The following is a 20,609-nucleotide window of genomic DNA, read 5'->3' as shown; positions in this document are numbered from 1 at the left end:
ACCTTGACATGATCTTGAAGGTGTTCAAGATGTATCAGTCAAACAAGGAGTTCTTGCCTGAGTTGTAAGGTATGAAGTTAAGACTTAAAGCTCGACCACGGCAGAAGAGAGAGAAAGGACAAAGGTCGTCCCCTATGCTTTAGACATAGGCTCTATAGTATGCTATGTTGTGTGCCGCACCAGAAGTGTGCCTTGCCATGAGTCAGTCAAGGGGTACAAGAATGATCCGGGAACGGATCATTGGACAGCGGTCAAAATTATCCTTAGAGGGATAAGGAAATGTTTCTCGATTATGGAGGTGATAAAGAGTTCGGCATAAAGGGTTATGTCAATGCAAGCTTTAACACCTATCCGAATGACTCTGAGTAGCAAACCGGATATGTATAGTGGAGCAACCATTTGGAATAGCTTCAAGTGGAACGTGGAAGCAGCATTTACAATATGACATAGAGAATTACAAAGTACATACGGATCTGAATACTACAGACCCGTTGACTAAAACTTCTCTCACAAGGAAAACATGATCAAACCCCAGAACTCATTGAGTCTCAATCACATGGTGATGTGAACTAGTTTAGTGACACTAGTAAACTCTTTGGATGTTGGTCACATGGCGATGTGACATATCAGTGTTAATCACATAGCGATGTGAACTAGATTATTGACTCTAGTGCAAGTGGGAGACTGTTGGAAATATGCCCTAGAGGCAATAATAAATTAGTTATTATTATTATATTTCCTTGTTCATGATAATCGTTTATTATCCATGCTATAATTGTATTGAAAGGAAACTCAGATACATGTGTGGATACATAGACAACACCATGTCCCTAGTAAGCTTCTAGTTGACTAGCTCGTTGATCAATAGATGGTTACGGTTTCCTGACCACGGACATTGGATGTCGTTGATAACGGGATCACATCATTAGGAGAATGATGTGATGGACAAGACCCAATCCTAAGCCTAGCACAAAGATCGTAGTTCATATGCTAAAGCTTTTCTAATGTCAAGTATCATTTCCTTGGACCATGAGATTGTGCAACTCCCGGATACCGTAGGAATGCTTTGGGTGTACCAAACGTCACAACGTAACTGGGTGGCTATAAAGGTGCACTACAGGTATCTCCGAAAGTGTCTTTTGGGTTGGCACGAATCGAGACTGGGATTTGTCACTCCGTGTAAACGGAGAGGTATCTATGGGCCCACTCGGTAGGACATCATCATAATGTGCACAATGTGACCAAGGGGTTGATTGCGGGATGATGTGTTACGGAACAAGTAAAGAGACTTGCCGGTAACGAGATTGAACAAGGTATCGGGATACCGACGATCGAATCTCGGGCAAGTACAATACCGCTAGACAAAGGGAATTGTATATGGGCTCGATTGAGTCCTTAACATCGTGGTTCATCCGATGAGATCATCGTGGAACATGTGGGAGCCAACATGGGTATCCAGATCCTGCTGTTGGTTATTGACCGGAGAACGTCTCGGTCATGTCTGCATGATTCCCGAACCCGTAGGGTCTACACACTTAAGGTTCGATGATGCTAGGGTTATAAAGGAAGTTTGTATGTGGTTACCGAATGTTGTTCGGAGTCCCGGATGAGATCCCGGATGTCACGAGGAGTTCCGGAATGGTCCGGAGGTAAAGATTTATATATGGGAAGTCCTGTTTTGGTCACCGGAAAAGTTTCAGGTTTTATCGGTAACGTACCGGGACCACCGGGAGGGTCCCGGGGGTCCACCAAATGGGGCCACCGGACCCGGAGGGCTGCATGGGCCAAGTGTGGGAGGGGACCAGCCCCAGGTGGGCTGGTACGCCCCCCCCCCACAAGGGCCCAAGGTGCCTAGGGTTGGGGGAGGGGGCGCACCCATCTAACTTGGGGGCAAGTTTCCCCTCTCCCCCCCCCTTGGCCGCCACCCTAGATGGGATTGGGGGCAGCCGCACCCCTTGGGGTGGAAACCCTAGAGGGGGCGCACCCCCCTCCCTCTCCCATATATATAGTTGAGGTCTTGAGGGCTGCCAACACATGAGTTTCTCTCCTCTTGGCACAGCCCTACCTCTCTCCCTTCTCCTCTCCTCAGTGCTTGGCGAAGCCCTACAGGATTGCCACGCTCCTCCACCACCACCACGCCGTTGTGCTGCTGCTGGACGGAGTCTTCCTCAACCTCTCCCTCTCTCCTTGCTGGATCAAGGCGTGGGAGACGTCACCGGGCTGTACGTGTGTTGAACGCGGAGGTGCCGTCCGTTCGGCACTAGGATATCCGGTGATTGGATCACGACGAGTACGACTCCTTCAACCCCGTTCTCTTGAATGCTTCCGCTTAGCGATCTACAAGGGTATGTAGATGCACTCTCCTTCCCCTCGTTGCTGGTTTCTCCATAGATAGATCTTGGTGACACGTAGGAAAATTTTGAATTTCTGCTACGTTCCCCAACAGCCGGCCCCTGAACGGGCGAGCCGGCGGCCACCACAGACCGAAGGGCAGGCGGTGGGCGTGGCGGCTGCTCCACCGGGGATGGACTGCGCGGCCGCGTACAACCACGCGAGGTGTGGCCAGGTCCACAGCAACGGACGCAGAGCGTGGGGTTGGTACACTCCTGGGAGATGTGGCCTTCGCTGCCGCAGTTGTAGCAGCATTCGTAGAGCTCCACCGGCAGTTTGGAGGCGGGGGGAGGACGGGTCGCGGTCAGCACACGCCGCCACCCATCCTGACGGCGGCGAGGAAAACGCGGAGCGCGCACATGCGCCACGCGAGGGCGTCGAGCCTGCTTGGTCTGCCAGCCGCCATGCGCCAGGAGAGGAGCCAGGGCACGGGAGGGACCCGCCGCCGCCCCACCCTGAACCACCGGGCCGAACGGGGTACCCAAGACCTCGGGGACGACGATGGTGGACCGTAGTTGCGGCCGGGGTGCGGGGACAGGGGAGGGAGGCGGGCGCACCACGCGGGGCGGAGAGGCCATGGGAGCGTCCGAGTCAGATGAGAACGAGCCGGAGAGGGAGACCCTCGACGCCATATGCGCTAGGAGGAGGGCGCCGCCTTCGGAGTGGAGGGCAGTGAGTGGAGTGGCCGCCGGCGCCGGAGTGGCGACCGGCGCAGCGCGCAGGGGAGAGGGGAGGCAGGAGAGGGGAGGCAGCGCGCTGTTCAGCGAGGAAGATATAGCTAAAATCTATCCTTAGTGATTGTCTTGTGAAATTTTGTCCAAAACATAGCCCTTAGTTTTTTTTTCTGTTCATCATGCCAAAGAATTAATGACCAATTTTTCACGTTTAACACCGCCAACTGGCGGTAGGGGAGATTTTGGACCTGGATGACACACTAACTGCACTTCGAGGACCTGGATAGCGATTTTCATAGTTCGAGGACCTATGTGATACCCCTGAAATAGTTCGAGGACCTACAGTGTACTTCACTCATTCCAAAAACTACATGTTTGCACGAACACTATGAGATTAGAGGATGAACTAACAAAATAGAGGTCGGCTCCTTCGATGTGTGTTGCAAATCATTGGGAACGGGCAAAGCGGGGTGTTAACATCTGAAATATTTTCCATATTGAAGAGTGTATCTATAATTTATATATCTTGTATATCCCCAACTTCAATCTTGGGAGTGCTGCTCTTGCGGAAACTATTAGAGGATGTCAACTAATCCTTTCCGGGGAATTAGACGGCCTACCTGCTTTTTATTTGGTGGGTAACAACGATCAAGCTAGCATGAAATCTATAACCTTAGAAGAGGAGAACAAATCGCAGAGGAAAAATACATGAAAAAGAAAGGAGGCAGAATTTTTTTTTGGATTTATGTTTAATAAAGAATAAAAAGAAGAAAACGGGGTTTTGTTGAATTTCAAGTATTGAGTTTCACCAATAAGACTTGCTTCAACATTGATGCATGTTTTACAGAATAACCTTGCTGCTGCAAGTTATGGGCCTAAACTTTTAACCTGCTCCGTTGAAAATTCCGGTAAAATGCAATCAAGTTCTAATTTCAGTCGAAGTTTCTTTTTTGTATCTACGGTAGAAGTTAGCATTTCGTTCCCCACAAAAAAGTACTCCCTCTGTAAACTAATATAAGAGCGTTTAGAACACTACTTTAGTAATCTAAACGCTCTTATATTAGTTTACAGAGGGAGTAGTTAGCATTTCATTAGAGGAAAAGGGATCATGAGACATGCTTCTTCTTTTAGATAATGAGACCATTAGCTGTTCGAGCTCATGGGATAAAAGCCCAGGAAATTCAGTTCTATAGGTAAGGCTAAATAAAACGTTGTGCTCCTCTTCGGGCCAGAAGTGGTCCGGCCCAGTACAAATGCAGTTAAACCAGAGCAAAAAGGCTAGCGAGAGGCGCCACCCAGGCAGCCAGCGCTTAGCAAACAGAAGATAGTACCACCTCGGAAGCTTACACACGAATGCACCAGCTTAAATAGCGCTAAGCAGTGGACCACAGCACGACCTTACTTGAACAGGATCTGTTCTATAGGCTCGTACTGCTGCATCCATGACTAGAGGATCGTTCCTGGTAGCTTTTGGCTTACCAGGGTGGCACACAGGTTGTCTGACAGGCATCCAAATCTTTTTTTGCCATTACAGGTGATCGGTCAGAAGATCAGAATTAGAATTATTTGACATAACATTAGTTTTCTGATTGCTATACTTTGCTAATGTCATATTCCTATTTCCGTAGCTATCAGCTCATTTGCTGTTGCTGTAGTATCATCAATCAAAGTAGCTAACAGAAGAAAACAATGTGATTAAAGATGAACAGAAAATGTAATTTAGCTCATGAAAATGTCGTAAAAACTCAATTCGTACAGGAAAAGGTTACACAAACGCTGAAACCATATCAACTATCCAAAGTAGATTTCTTCGGCCATTTTCTTCAGAAGCTCCTAAGTTCAGATAACTAATAAGTCTTGGCAAAAGAGTAGTGGCAGGTTCACTTTTTGCCGCTCTTCTTGAGACCGGCGCCTCCGAGCGGGCCCTTCTGCGCAGCCTTGGCCTTGAGTTCCTTGACGGCCTTCTCGTCCTCTTTCTTCTTCTTCAAGTTCTCCAAATCGGTCTGCAGAACAGAGAAAACCCAGGTTCAGATTCCATCAATTTGTCCATGCTACGAAACAAACAACTATAGATTGCAGGAAAGCAATTGGCGATCGATTTGCTCGACAACAGCTAAAGTAATTGGCGATCATCTAGTTAACCTTCGAATTGTAAGAAAACTAATAAGCAGGGGTGGTGCATACGCTTGTAGATCAGCGCTACATACCTCGTCGTACTCTTTCTTCTGGGCCTTGGGCTTCTTGAGAGGCTTGGGCGGCATGGTTGATGTCTTGGCGGCGACGACTGAAAGACCAAGTTGATCGAAAAGCTCTCGTCGAGGTCAGACAACGACTATCTTTGTACACGACGGCAGGCGATGGAACGAATCTAAACAGTTGCAGGGTTGGGCGCGTGGGACGTGTATATATACTGAGGCGCGAGTCGTGTCGGACACGTACGCGGCGCGGCAGGGTACCAAACATGTTTCCTCTCGGTGTCGGAGAGAGAGATAGAGGAGGGGTCTGTTTAGGCTAGGCCGTCGTGGGCTGTTCGTTTGGTAATTTACACGGCCCATGTTTGCTTTTCTTTTTTGAGGCTGGCCATGTTTGCCTATCTGTCTGTGGGCTCAGCCTTCGGCTAGCTGTACTGGGCCAACTGCTCGATCTGCTTGCAGGGCCCATGTTTGCTTCTCTTAGGCCTATAACCTGTCTCTGATAATATTTCTCAAAAAAAAAAAAAACTGTCTCTGGTAATCCCCCTCGGCTTGTGAGTGAACTACTTCTCTAAAGAAAAAAAAAATTGAGTGAACTTACAATTCAGAATATGGCGCTTGCGACTCAAAAAAATAAAAGAATATGGCAACTTGTGATCGAGAGAAGGTGAAACATTTTTTTTATTGTTTTTGATGTTGAGGTGATTTTGTCCATTCCGCTGTGTTCGCTACAGTTGTCTAATTTTTTTTGTCATGGAACTATGACAAGGGAGTTTTTTTTTCTACTAGCTAAGTGCCCGTGCGCTGCAACGGGGATACAGTAATTGTACACCTGTTAATACCACTTAATTACCCTAGTAATTGGAAATATGCCCTAGAGGCAATAATAAATTAGTTATTATTATTATATTTTCTTGTTCATGATAATCGTTTATTATTCATGCTATAATTGTATTGATAGGAAACTCATATACATGTGTGGGTACATAGACAACACCATGTCCCTAGTAAGCCTCTAGTTGACTAGCTCGTTGATCAATAGATGGTTACGGTTTCCTGGCCATGGACATTGGATGTCGTTGATAACGGGATCACATCATTAGAAGAATGATGTGATGGACAAGACCCAATCCTAAGCCTAGCACAAAAGATCGTGTAGTTCATATGCTAAAGCTTTTCTAATGTCAAGTATTTTTTCCTTAGACCATGAGATTGTGCAACTCCCGGATACCGTAGAAATGCTTTGGGTGTACCAAACGTCACAACGTAACTGGGTGGCTATAAAGGTGCACTACAGGTATCTCCAAAAGTGTCTGTTGGATTGGCACGAATCGAGACTGGGATTTGTCACTCCGCGTGACGGAGAGGTATCTCTGGGCCCACTCGGTAGGACATCATCATAATGTGCACAATGTGATCAAAGAGTTGATCGCGGGATGATGTGTTACGGAACGAGTAAAGGGACTTGCCGGTAACGAGATTGAATAAGGTATAGGTATACCGACGATCGAATCTCGGGCAAGTACAATACCGTTAGACAAAGGGAATTGTATACGGGATCGATTGAGTCCTTGACATCGTGGTTCATCCGATGAAATCATCGTGGAACATGTGGGAGCCAACATGGGTATCCGGATCCCGCTATTGGTTATTGACCGGAGAACGTCTCGGTCATGTCTGCATGGTTCCCGAACCCGTAGGGTCTACACACTTAAGGTTCGATGACGCTAGGGTTATAAAGGAAGTTTGTATGTGGTTACCGAATGTTGTTCGGAGTCCCGGATGAGATCCCGGACGTCACGAGGAGTTCCGGAATGGTCCGGAGGTAAAGATTTATATATGGGAAGTCCTGTTTTGGTCACCGGAAAAATTTCGGGTTTTATCGGTACCGTACCGGGACCACCGGGAGGGTCCCGGGGGTCCACCAAGTGGGGCCACCATCCCCGGAGGGCTGCATGGGCCAAGTGTGGGAGGGGACCAGCCCCAGGTGGGCTGGTGCGCCCCTCACAAGGGCCCAAGGCGCCTAGGGTTTGGGGAAGGGGGCGCACCCACCTAACTTGGGGGGCAAGTTTCCCCTCTCCCCCCCCCTTGGCCGCACCCTAGATGGGTTTGGGCTGGCCGCCGCCCCTAGGGGTGGAACCCTAGGTGGGGGCGCAGCCCTCCCTCTCCCTCTATATATACTTGAGGGTTTTGGGGCTGCCAACAGATGAGTTTGACCTCTCCCTGGCGCAGCCCTACCTCTCTCCCTTCTCCTCTTCCGCGGTGCTTGGCGAAGCCCTGCAGGATTGCCACGCTCCTCCATCACCACCACGCCGTTGTGCTGCTGCTGGACGGAGTCTTCCTCAACCTCTCCCTCTCTCCTTGCTGGATCAAGGCGTGGGAGACGTCACCGGATTGTACGTGTGTTGAACGCGGAGGTGTCGTCCGTTCGGCACTAGGATCTCCGGTGATTTGGATCACGACGAGTACGACTCCTTCAACCCCGTTCTCTTGAACGCTTCCGCTTAGCGATCTACAAGGGTATGTAGATGCACTCACCTTCCCCTCACTGCTGGTTTCTTCATAGATAGATCTTGGTGACACGTAGGAAAATTTTGAATTTCTGCTACGTTCCCCAACAGTGGCATCATGAGCTAGGTCTGTTGCGTAGATTCTTTGCAAGGAATTTGATGCAGAAAATGTAGAGCAAAAAGAAAGAAATCTAGATGAAGTTTTTTTTTGAAAGGGGAAAAAATATGCATGAGACAAATGCAAAAATACAGAAGAAAACACAAGAGAACTTCATCTAGAGATGGTCGGCGACAAAGTCACCTATGTTAGAGTATATTGACTTAGGAGTCAAGTGAGATCACTTGATCATAGGTCATACTCATCGTTTAAGCTCAAAATGGGGTTGCCATTTTTCGTTTAAGCATCTTGATGTATTCACATCTTGTCGAGTTGCTTTAGCTCATGACTTGGAGTAAAGCTTCTCTAAGATGGAATAACATACCTCGGTTGGTGGTGATGTCCATGTAGTTGAACTTGCGTGGGTTGCTCAAGGTTGATGTAGCTCATCAAGAGTTGGGAGCACCACTTGAAATTTGAGTCCATCTACCTACATGGGTTAGTTCTTGCAAGGAAGAGCACTTGTGTATCCAAAAAATGACAATCATGAAGCTCAACATAGAATTTGTCAAAGGATATGTTCGAATGGTTTCGTGCTTCCTTGTCTTCAACCACCTTTGTATAGAGACTTGGTGATGTAGAGATTCCTCAAGATGTGAGTAGGTTACAATCTCATGGAATTTGATTCAACCAAGTACCTACATGGGTTAGATAACATGCAAGATGCAAATATATCCAAGACATAAGATTTTCATCATAAGAGAGATATCAAGGATTAGGCATGAGCTCATGTCTTGCATGTATCCAATGGAGTTTCTACTCCAAGTTTGAAGCGTCAATGATGTTCAATTCTCCTCTTAACCTGCAAAACACTTTCTTATCAAGAGGTTTAGTGAATATATCCGCTAATTGCTTTTCGGTGCGAACATGCTTAAGATCAATGTCACCCTTAGCAACATGATCTCGAATGAAATGATGACGAACTTCAATATGGTTAGTTCGAGAATGTTGCACATGATTATGACCAATTTTGATAGCACTTTCATTGTCACAAAGCAATGGAACATGTTTCACATATATCCCATAATCTTTAAGAGTTTGGGTCATCCAAAGTAATTGAGCACAACATGAACCAGCGGCAATGTATTCCGCTTCGGCAGTGGATAAAGATACCGAGTTTTGTTTCTTGGAAGACCAAGACACAAAAGATCTACCAAGAAATTGACAAGTACCCGAAGTGGACTTTCTATCAACCTTGTCTCCGGCATAGTCCGAGTCGGAGTAGCCAACAAGATCGAAAGAGGCCCTCTTAGGATACCAAATGCCAAAATTTGGTGTATGGATTAAGTATCTCACTATCCTTTTCACGGCCTTAAGATGACATTCTTTAGGAGCAGCTTGATATCGTGCACACATGCACACACTTAGCATAATATCGGGACGTGAAGCACATAGATATATCAATGAACCAATCATAGAGCGATAAACCTTTTGATCAACCGGTTCATCATCTTTGGTTAAGTCAAGAGATGAAGCCGGCGGCGGCGGGCGGCAGGGCGGCTATGATTGGCCGCCGCATGGCGCGAGGCCGTCGGGTCGGGGTGATGCAGATGTCCCGGTCGGCGCAGGGCAGTGACGGCCGGCGTAGATCGACGGGCGGGACGTCGCGCGAACTGTGGCGATGAAGGGCCGCCGCATGACGCGAGGCCGCCGGGTCAGGGCGACCAGCGGGCCGATGAGCGGACGACGTGCGAGGCCGCCGAGTCGGGGCGACCGACGAGCAGACGCGTAGACGACGCGCGAGGCTGCCGAGTCAGTGAAGAAGCCGGCCAATCGCGTCGGTGTTGGAGTAGAGGTGCACGGGGTCGGCGGTGGGCGACGCAAACCGGATCACATAGACCGGAAAACCAAAAAGTAGACGCCGATCAAAGCGACCGGTGAGAGTAAGAAAGCCCGGATCAAAGGATCGGGAAAAAAGACTCTCTAGGGCAGCCGGCCAACACGGCCGGCGGACGAACCCTAGGTACGGGCGGCGCGGCCCCCGACGGCGGTCATGGAGGCCAACCGTCCCGGGGGCGGCGCGCAGGTGCGGAAGCGACGGCGGCTAGGGTTTAGGATCGACTTGCGATAGATACCATGTTAGAAGGGAGAGAGAGGATTGGTGGAATCGTTGTTGTATTGCTTGAGCCTCGTGGACATATATATAGGAGTACATGATTTACTTGGAGTACAAGGCAAGCCAGAATATTTCCTAGTCTAACCTATGTTTCCTAATATAATCACATTACTCAACAGTGTCCAAGTAGGACACTTGTATCCTAGGCCTCTAATATATAGCGAGGGTAGACACACGATGTAACCTATGCCAACATAATAGCACCGGAATGCAGAGGAAGCCGGCGGCATGTGTCGGCGTCCAGGGCGACCGGGTGCGATATTGTAGCGGTGTCATGGGGAGGAGCGCCCATAGTCAGGCCCCGGGGATGTAGCCATATCGGTGAACCTCGTTAACAAATCTTGATGTCGTGCTCGTGTGATTCCTTGGTCCTCGTATGGTCGACGGCACGCCTCGGATTTATTCTAACAAGTGGTATCATGCGCTAGGTTGTCCGGAGGTTATGGATTGTTGATCTAGAGGAAGTATCAAGTCTGAGATGCAACCGGCTGAGGTGTGGTTCTCGGCGAGATTGAAAAAAGCAATCGGCAGCGAAATCGGCGAGCAGGCTTTGGATCAGCGGAATGCTTGCGTGCTCGTTGGAGTGGCAGGGACGTGCGGCGATCAATCGGCGGATTGATTGGGCGGGCGTACAGGAGAGACGTGCGGCGGTTGATCACATGGATCGATCGGGCGAGCGTCAGGCTGCCGTGCGTACGTGCTGTGGATATCTGGCGCCTGGCGGCCCATGGCAGGAGACCCATCAGGAGTAGTGCGCTGGCCCAAGCTGGGCTAGCAAGTCTGTGGACCAGCTGCTTGAATCGGGCAACGGGAGCTTGTTCGCTGGAGCAGATCGAGGAACGGAGAAAGCTTGTACGCGAGATTTGTTTTGTGAAAAAAAGAAGACCGAGTCCTCAAGTGGGCACGGCGAGAGACAGGTCACATCTAGCGGAAAAAGTCCAACATACGACAGTCCAATGGAGAGCATCGTGACAAAGCAACAACAGCATCGGGAGTTGAGCTAGGAGCTACTACACGTGAGTACAAGAAATATTTTGGTAGGAATTTGCTACTACTATATTTTGTGTACTTGAGCACGTGTTGAAAACTCCGGTATTTTTTCAAAGTGTTAGCTGTACGAAGAACCATGGCGCCAACGAGTACCAGGTTTGAGGCAGAGAAGCTCACGGAACTGAAAACCTTGGGTTATGGCAGACATGGATGAAAGTTTTGTTGGCACAACATGGATGCTTGAAGGCGTTGCGGGAAGTCATGTCAGCTAAGATGGAATTATTATGTGACGGATGGAAATTTCATGGAAGACTATTTGGGAGCCTTGAGCGTGTCATACAGTCGAACGAGGCTGGGTCGGACTGGGCAGTCTGACGGGATCGACGTAAGTCGGTTGGTACAGAAGACGGTGCGGGATCGGCGACGACGACATAGGAGCGTGATGCTGATGGTGACCGACTTCTGGGACGTGGAAACACGTGGCACAAGCCCGAGGCTTGTGTGACTTCGACAAGACTATGATGCGGGGTTGATTCAAGACGGTGCACATGAGAGTTTGAAGTCGACGGGGCGTGAAGGTGGACTGATCATCTACCATGGAGTCATGTTGAAGGTGGAGCTGGAGTCTGGAGAACTTCACTTGGTGTTGATTGAGGGGCTACGGTGTAAATGCACAGAGAGTCGAAGCCTATTTAGCGGGGAAAAGCGAGTGACATGCAGTTCGGACTGGAGCCCAGTGGTCTGATGGAAGCCTGAAACTCGTCATCGGTCGGTGATGCTCGGTGGTACTCTGCAGTGGGGGTTGAGTGGTGTGGTTTCGCGACCCTTGAGACTCGACCGAGACAGCGGAGACTCGACGCGGTAATAGCGGCGAGGCGTGCGGTATGCACGGGACATGGAGACGGGCCAGGGCTCTGGTGGTCATACATGTGGTGAGACAATTGTGAATTTGACTCAGAATGACTACAAGCAACGGTGAAATTCCTTCAAGTTTCAGACAGGCGGTCAAGAAAGGAGCGGTGATGTTGAGTTCAGGTAACTCTTACGTGTGACACCCAATATGTGAGTTGTTCACTTTCACGCAGGTCAGTGATTGGTGTGTGATGGCGTTGACGGATACTCCGGAAGTTGGGAGCATAATGTAGAGTAATGAGAAACTTAATTTTGCTCGAGTATTAACTGTCGTCAAGAAAAAAAGGGACTACAAGTTGCAGGTGTAGTCATATGGAGTCTTTGGAGTAGCAGCAGTGCTCATGGGATAAACTCAAGTTCAATGTACATGGAAGTTTGACGCATGGACGAATTCAAAGTGGTGGAGAATATTCGCCAAGGTGGAGTTTGTTGGAGTTGTGTCGAATATTGTGTACAAGGTAGGTTATAGTTGGACTTGTAGTTGTATTGTGTTTAGATAGGATATGGAGTCGTGTCCAAATAAGACACTTGTATCATAGACCTCTCATATATAGGGAGGGTGGACACACGATGTAACCTATGCCAACATAATAGCATCGGAACGCAGGGGAAGCCGGCGGCATGTGCCGGCGTCCAGGGTGACCGGGTGCGGTATTGTAGCGGTGTCATGGGGAGGAGCGCGCATAGTCAGGCCCCGGAGATGTAGCCATATCGGTGAACCTCGTTAACAAATCTTGGTGTCGTGCTCATGTGATTGCTTGGTCCTCGTATGATCGACGGCACGCCTCAGATTTATTCTAATAGTTGCATAAATTCAAATGGAGTATACTTGGTTCTTCAGCAATCTTCTTCACCCGTATAACAGACCCAACTTCTCTAGAAGCCTTGGCATGTTGTGAGGCCATGGCTTTGACTACTAATTTGATGTTAAGTCAGATTGACATTGCTTCCGATTGTAAAGGTGTAATCGATGATATTAACAACGACACAAGAGGTTTCTACGGGAATGTTGTTCGTGAAATCGAAGTGACTGCCTCTAATTTTTAGGTGTGTTCCTTCATCTTCGAAGGAAGAAAATTAAATGTCGAGGCACATAGCTTTGCTAAGCATACTCTAGGCCTTTCTAAAGGGTGCCATTTGTGGCTTACGTAGCCTCCCAACCTCAATTGTATCCATATAAACTTCGTTAATTAATCAAGTGAAGTATGTTAAGCCTTAAAAAACTACTTGTCTGCGATACTTCAGAAGTTCAGTAGACCATCCACCACCACCACCACCACCACCACTACCACCACCAAAAAGAAAAGTCAAGTAGAGCCGAGGCCATTCAAAGATATACCTACAAAGAATTCGAAAGAGATAGATGTATCCAACTACTATTGCTTTCTCCTAAAAAAATCATTTTTTAAAGGGAAAATAGTGAATGTGAATTCCTCTTTTCGAGTCCGTGTTTGTGTCATTTTAGCGGAAGCTATCAAATCAAGGAAAACATGTCGAATAGTCATAATACCGTGAATTAGAAACTTTCCACATCCAGGGAAGCTTATCAAAAAGTGCTTCGTCAAAGGTTTTTATTCGTTCTTTCGACAAAAAGATAAAGATCGAATCTTCACGCGCATGCCCTATTACATGTGTCCATCGTCTCTGATGCATATGATAAATATGTGATTTATCCAAGTGCTTTTTGCTCCAGATCTAGAATGTTATGGTTTGGAAACACGCATGTGTATGCATGGATGTGCTGGTGTGGCTGTGGTGTGTGTGAGTGTGTGTGTGTCCTTATAATTGACAAATTTGTTATGTGTTGTGAACTTGATATGTACTTAGGTTCTCCGAGCCATTCTTACATAAATAAAAAGGTCTTACAAAAGCATCATGTCATTCGGTAGGGAGATATGGGTTGCCCTAGAGGGGTCACGTAGGAGGAAGCATGAAAGAGTAGAGGAAAGAGGATCATTGACCGACAAGATGATGATGATGATGATGATGATAAGGTGGTGTACAACGATGGTCAGAAGGTAATGGGTGTCCCATGAGCTGAGAGAAGGTGCTCTGTCGGTGTTAGGCATCACCCTTACTCAATGCGCGTTGTCGGTTGCAACAACGACATTCCAAGTGAGACGAAGGTGACGGCGGCAAGTAGGGGACAACGAGCCACGGAGGACGTGCATCGAAAGAGGGAAGGAGATAGAGGGGTTGGTACGGGTTAGAAGGAGGTGGCGTGAGGAAATTTAGGGTCGTCAAGCAAGCATGGAGTAAGAAATATGTCCATAGAAAACTAAGTATTAAATTCATGTTCCAGCCAGTTACTCAAAGATGTGCAAAATATTTCAATACTCCCCTCCCGTCCAGGCTCAGTTAGGACTTAGACGTGAGATCGGTCGTTGAAGGCCATAACTATTTTTTTATTGACTGGGTCTTCAGCTTAAGACATCTTGGTTTTGACACCATATATTAAATTCATGCTCCAAAGAATTACTCCAAAAATCCAAACCGATAAAAAGAAGCGGACAATACATTTCAGCACTAAAGAAAATATATTTGGTGTCCCAAAGCAGAACCAGTAATAATATGTATAAGAACTTCTGTTTGTGAAGAACAAAATGCAAGGTGGAGGAACCAAGAGAGCTGGAGCTAGAGGCGTGCCAAGTTTACATAGACGGGACTAGCTTAGGGTGCAACGACCGGTCCGTTGCTGCCATCGCCAGCCCTTACCTAGCGAATCCCGTCGCGTCGAGCCCCACATGGAAACCCCATTTCTTTCAGATTCACGCCCAAACCATATTTATTATCCAAAATATTCTTGCGTCCCAAGGAAAAAAAAATGCTGTGATGTATCCTAAGAAATTCTTGCGTCGCAAGCAGAGCCTGGCAGTTAGTTATCTTGGAGTGCCCGCGTATAAAAGGGATAACTTCAAATCGGCCCCAGGAGAAGAGCAGAAAAGGTATATCTACCGATCGCGGGAAGCGCCCGCCGGAGGCAAAACCGGAAGACCATGCGATGGTGAGCGCTGCTCTGTTTCCACGAACATTTTGATCCATTTTTTTTACTGTGTATAAACGTGCTCTGTTTCTGATCGTTGGTTGGTTTGCTGATTTCTTCTTGGGTTTTCCATCCAATGCGCAGGGTCTCCTGCCGCTGTTCCTCCGGGCGGTGGCGAGGCTGGCGGCGTGCGTCGCGAGCCGGCCGCCGGCGGCCGTTGCGGCGACCGTGCTGTACCACGGCGGGGCGCTGCCGAGGGACCCCCGGCTGGAGCGGCTGGTCTGCGACGGCATGCTCAACGGCGGCGGCGGCGACAGCCGCATCCTGCATTTCGTCGTCGGCGTGATGAGGTCCCTGGGCTAGCTGCGAGACGTGCCTAGCATGCTTTCTTCCGTCAGGAGAATCCACGGAGTTGGCCGGCATCAGATTTCTATATGTTCGGAGTAGTAGTTTAGTTCGGTACTGACCCAGCTAATTTGAAGTTCTCTGAAGAGAACGTGCGTGTGTAGATTATTGTTAGGCCAGGAAGTCAGTCGGCGTCGGCGCCGGCGCCGTTTATTGCGCCGGACGGCCACATGCTCGGCCTTCCTGCGAGAAACAACCCAAAAATGCTTCGACTCAACGTGGCCAGTCTGACTAATAAAAATGCTGTCATGTGGCAGAAATTCAAGGTTGAAATGTCAAATGCATACCAACTTAAAACTCACATGCACACAGCACCAACAGAAACAAGAAGGAAGAGTCGTCATTTTCAGTATAGCCTCAATAACGGCATCTATACACTCACAGGTAAGCACATCAGCACATCAAACAACCGCACCCAACAACATGTACTACTATATAGTATGGTACTATTCCCTATCAAATTGCCCACTCCAATTCTCCAACCAATGCTCTCTACCCTAGACATCACACAGGGAGCAATGCAATGCAATGCAAGTATACCACCAAAGGAAAGATTAAAACAGGGCCACCAAGGTCCAAGGAAGCATGCAACTACCTCAGGAGATCCTCTGATTCATGCGATCGCCGTCATGAGATGTTGTTGCTGTGGTAGAACACACGGCGTGCTGGAAGCCTGAAAACAGGTCTGGTGACAGGCAACTCATGCCCTCTTCATGGCGCTGATCCGTGCAGCCAGTTCGTCAAAATCCGGCATCTTCGGGTGCACGTTCCCCCTGGACGTGTCCTGCTGCAGCGAGGTGGACCGAACAGGGGCAGGAGCCTTCGTCCTCCCCACCGGTGAACCTGATTCTGTAGGCAGAGATGCGGTTCTCTCTGGATGACTGGGCGCTCCATCTCTGTTGTTGCCATCAGCAGGTTGATCTGCTCGAGGCCGAGGGGTCCTGGACTTCGACCTCGTCTTGTGCTCCTCCTCCCTCTCCATCCCCTTCTTGCTGTAGTGTCTCAGAAGCTTATCCATCATCCTCTCTTCGTCGTCGTGCCCTCCTCCTTCACGGGGATGAGCGCTCCTGCTCCGGTGCTTCCGAGGCGCTCGGGGCAAGAGGTTGCCAAAGTCAATCGCAGTGTCAGTCTCATCCTCCTCTGTCTGGTAGTCACTGCCGCTTGTCGACCCGTTACGCCTGCTCGAGTGCTTTCGTCGCTCATGGTCGTCTTGGGAGCCATTCCTGCTGCTTGGACGCCTTGTTCGGCCACCAGGGGTTTGGTTTGTCACCTTTTCATCATTGGTCGCCTCGTCGTGCAAAGAACCGTGTGTTGGTGGCCTTGAACTTTTCCTTCTGACGGAAACGGGCCGAGGTGCACCATCATCGTTGACCAGACCGTCTCTCCGGTGACCCGTTGCTTCCGAGCCGTTGAGCTTGTAACCATTAGCAGCTTGATCTGTTGGATTTTCATGCGCGGGCTTCATGCTAGAGTTTGGCTTCACATAGGGAGGCCGCATGTTGACTAGCTTCTCTGGCATTTGCTGCCTATCTTGCACCGGCTGTCCAAACTCTTCCAGATGTCGTGCCCGATTATACAAACCATTATTATCTTCTTCAGCAGATTTCTCGCTAGTCGCTCTGTACGGCTTAGAATATGGAGGAACCTTGTTTACTGTTTTGCCATTGCCATTCAAGGTACCAGCTGATTCAGTTTCTTGCTTTTCCAGGCCCAGGGTTTTAAGCCCCAAGTCAGCATGTCCCCAGTTATGATCAGTGCCACCAGCCATGTGGGTCCGATGGTAGCCTTTGCCATTTGCCTTTTCGGTGCCATCTTTCTCCTCAGTTACCTTTAGGTCTGTGTATGGAGGAACTATTTTCTTCATTTCTCTTTGAACAGATTTTGCCATGGCAACCTCCTGCTTCTTTGAGCCATTAAGATCCAGCTCCTCTGCATTCATCAGTTCCCTCCAAGACTGACCGCCCTTTTTCTCGTCCTTGTTGATCTCCTTTTCATGACCATTCCGTCGCTTCATGTCCACAGAAGGCACATCACTATCCAAATGTTTCTTCTCAACAGGTTTATCTGAATAGTTCTTTCTGCTTTTCTCACCAACTTGACCAATGTAATCAGGAACGACATGAATATCTTTTGGTTTTATCTGAAATTCCTGCTTCCATTCACGCTTATCAGGTATAGATTTAGATTTCCTGTCAAGCACAGCATGCTTATCTACCCTGTGTCCATTGCGCCCTGATACTTCAACCTCTACGCCGTTGAATGAACCCTTCTTTAGAAGTTCCTGATAAAGAAAGACCACAAGTGAATGACCGTTCGAGTTGTTAATAAAAAGGATGGGCGGTATAAACCAGTAAGTTCCCTAAAACATACCTTTTTAGTTGGAGGTACACCAGATATCTGTTGTTCAAATGTCTTGGTATTAAACGGGATCACAAATTCTTCAGCAACATCTTCAATCACTTGCAACTTCTCCTCCTTAGTAAATGATTTGTTCTGAAGCTTCTGAACAAACTGTCCACGTAAGGGTCAAGTTAATCAGCATAGGTGCAACAAAAGAGAGCAACTCAAAACACAAAAATCACAGCATTGTATGCACCTCAGAGCTAACAAAAGGTTCAATGGAAGCCCCATATTTCTCTGTGAATACATGTCTGAGTTCACACAGTTCAGGTAAATCAGGATATCTAGCAGCAGCGAAAATCAGAGTTGACACAGCTTCCAAGGCTTCATGAGGGCATTCACTGTAAATAGAGCACCACATATTAGTGATCAACTATAGAAGGAAGTTGTGTAATCATAACTGAATGCACCAGAAGTATTCCTAACTTCTGAAAGAGGTGAATATGCTGGACTGATATAGCAAAACACGAACAATACTCATCTAGTATGGAAGTTGGGCGCATACCCACTGACCAGGTAAACTGAACAACTCTGCAAAAAAGCTAGTGTATGCTTATTTGCAGTTTCAAGATCCTCTAAAACTTTGGAAAACCCATGCAAATAGTTACAGAACATAGCTAATACATACTAAGTTGGTTGATTAGCTAAACTGACAGGAATTTGCGTCATTTTAGGTTTTCGATCAAAACTGGAGCATGTCATGCATTTTGCAAAAAATGATTCAGAGAGTCAAGCTATTGCTGTCAACTAAGCAACAATTCTGAAACATCATATACGGGAGGAGATCACAAAGACCTCATACACCAGAAAATGTAGTGCGCACATCTGCCGTGCAGTAATCGAATGAAACATATGGCATCAATTGATCCCAAGCTTAATTACTAGGGGTTGCAACATTGACCGACATGTCCTTTGTCAACAATCCCAGCTTAAACATCGGCGATACCTCTGTTTCTGCAGGTTGTTGAGCTGCTTCCCTATGTAGTCGCAATACTGCTCGATCATGTCATAGCAGGAAGCTTGGTTCATCTCCACAATCAGCCCTTCCATCTGCATTCCATCACAGGAGGAAATATCCATCACATATAGACATCTCATGCTCAATATTTTTACAGACAAAGTGCAGCTGTTTGCACCAAATTGAAGTACTGCTAGTAACAATCATTAGTAAACAGTGCAAGTCGGTGGGTTGAGTGTGCAGGCTGTACCCGTCCGAAGGCGTGCGATTCAAGGTTATTGGTGAGGAGGTCGGCGACGTCCTTCCTCAGGAACTTCACCATGGCCTGCTTCTTCTTGCGCACCAGATCCAGCCGGGTCCGGGTGCATTTGATCGCGTGCTTGCTGCATCACACAGCAGTAGCAAATCCAGCAATCAGATCAAGAAAAAACAAGCAACAGCCTGAACAAAATGCGATCCACCCAAATCGCGGATGCAGCAACTTTTCGAACAAGCAAAACAATCCCCCAAAAGACAGATTCCCAGACCATCAGAGAGCAAGCAGAGCTGGACGAACACATGCGAGCAGCAGCAACACGAATCACGAATCGGGCCTGGTAGTAATCTCCAGCCAAACAAGAGGGGAAAAGGTAGGCGAGGCAGAGAAACAGCCCTTGAATTAAAGGCGAAACAACTTTTTAGCTCAGAAACTGAAAAAATCCGGACGTCAGATGAACCGCCGCCGCAGCAATCCAGAAATCAAACAAATGCCGGCCGCTGGCACCGGAGAAGTCGACGAGCAAAAATCATCGCCAGAAATCCTCGACCGCTCGATTTCGGGCTGGCTCGCCCAGCAGCAGCAAGATCTGAAGCTCCGGCGAGCCAGAGCCGGACGGACGGGGAGGAGGGAGGGATCCAAGGTGGTACCATTTGTTGTGGAACTTGGAGTTGAGCAAGCTATCAAACATCTCCAATGGCCGCCGCCGCCGCCGCCTCCTTCCCCTGCGCCGCTTTTTGCTCTCTCTCTCTCTCTCTCTCTCTCTCTCTCTCTCTCTCTCTTCGCCTACGCTTCGAGTGGTGGGCGGCGGCGGAGGAGATGTCGATGCGGTGGGGAGGGGGAGCCGGCAATGGTGGCGTCAAGGCATGAGAAAGGGAGGAGAAAAGGGGAGAAATCGGGAGGACGGCGGGAGGGATGGAGATGGTGGGGTGGGGGTGGAGGTAGTGGAGAAGGAACACCAACAAATCAATGTTAATGTTAGCTGGTGCTGAACAGGGGCCAGGTGGCGAAGAAGACTTGCTTCCTCCTGTTGCGGTTGCGCGCAGGAGAAATTGGCTGGAGTTTTCTTGGAGGAAAAAAATGGGGAGAAGAACAGCAGCTTCTAGAGAGAGAGGGGGGGAGAGAGTAACTGCTCTTGGAAATTTATGCACATCCGTCCAGTTATTGTCCATTTGTGGTGCAGTTACCATGTGGACGGATGGGCTCCCTCCCACCATTTCATCTCAACCTCCATATGTAAAAGTGTTTCTACATCCATGATTCATGGCCAAAAACCAGGGGTTTCCCCTCTGGAACGAATTCAGGGATCACTTTTCTGTGCCTTTTGGGCAGCTCGCTTCCCTCTCCGTTTGTCTGTGATTTTTTAAACGGTAAAAAAACTCGAAATATAGATGTATACACGGATGGAAATGAAATGCATTTAGTGATAGGCTCCACGCAGTACACTTTTGCAGTGCAGCACTCACCGGAAGCGGGCCCACGGGTTTTAAATTAAAGTGACGCCAAACAGAGCTGTTTGTTTGTGCGTCGCCACCAATATGTGTCCGCTTTGAAGACTTCACATGTAATCCGTGATAGGTAGGGAATCTTAATCGCACTGGTTGCTCTTGATTAATTAGGCTGTCAGTGACTCGGCGATGCTATAGATTGCACAATCTTATCTCC

The 20,609-nt window shown here is 48.3% G+C and overlaps 2 protein-coding genes across 2 annotated transcripts; one reads left to right on the top strand and one right to left on the bottom strand.

Moving 5' to 3' along the window:
- Positions 1–14,988: 14,988 nt before the first annotated feature.
- Positions 14,989–15,645, top strand: LOC119321014 (the record flags this gene model as incomplete). Its single annotated transcript, XM_037594877.1, has 1 exon — positions 14,989–15,645. A coding segment is annotated over one exon (300 nt), but the record flags the coding sequence as incomplete, so codon positions are not given.
- Positions 15,646–15,650: 5 nt separating this feature from the next.
- Positions 15,651–20,018, bottom strand: LOC119325812. Its single transcript, XM_037599537.1, has 6 exons — positions 19,595–20,018; positions 18,939–19,071; positions 18,677–18,780; positions 17,927–18,071; positions 17,701–17,841; positions 15,651–17,611 (listed from the first exon to the last, which is right to left on the bottom strand). The coding sequence occupies exons 1-6, from the start codon at positions 19,633–19,635 to the stop codon at positions 16,031–16,033; spliced, it is 2,145 nt and encodes a 714-aa protein (XP_037455434.1). The 5' UTR covers positions 19,636–20,018; the 3' UTR covers positions 15,651–16,030.
- Between the last annotated feature and the right edge of the window lie 591 nt (positions 20,019–20,609).

This window comes from Triticum dicoccoides, chromosome 6B, assembly GCF_002162155.2.
Source record: "Triticum dicoccoides isolate Atlit2015 ecotype Zavitan chromosome 6B, WEW_v2.0, whole genome shotgun sequence".
Taxonomy (NCBI): domain Eukaryota; kingdom Viridiplantae; phylum Streptophyta; class Magnoliopsida; order Poales; family Poaceae; genus Triticum; species Triticum dicoccoides.
The sequence above is the reverse complement of the archived record's forward strand: the minus strand, read 5'-3'. Positions and strand labels throughout refer to the sequence as shown.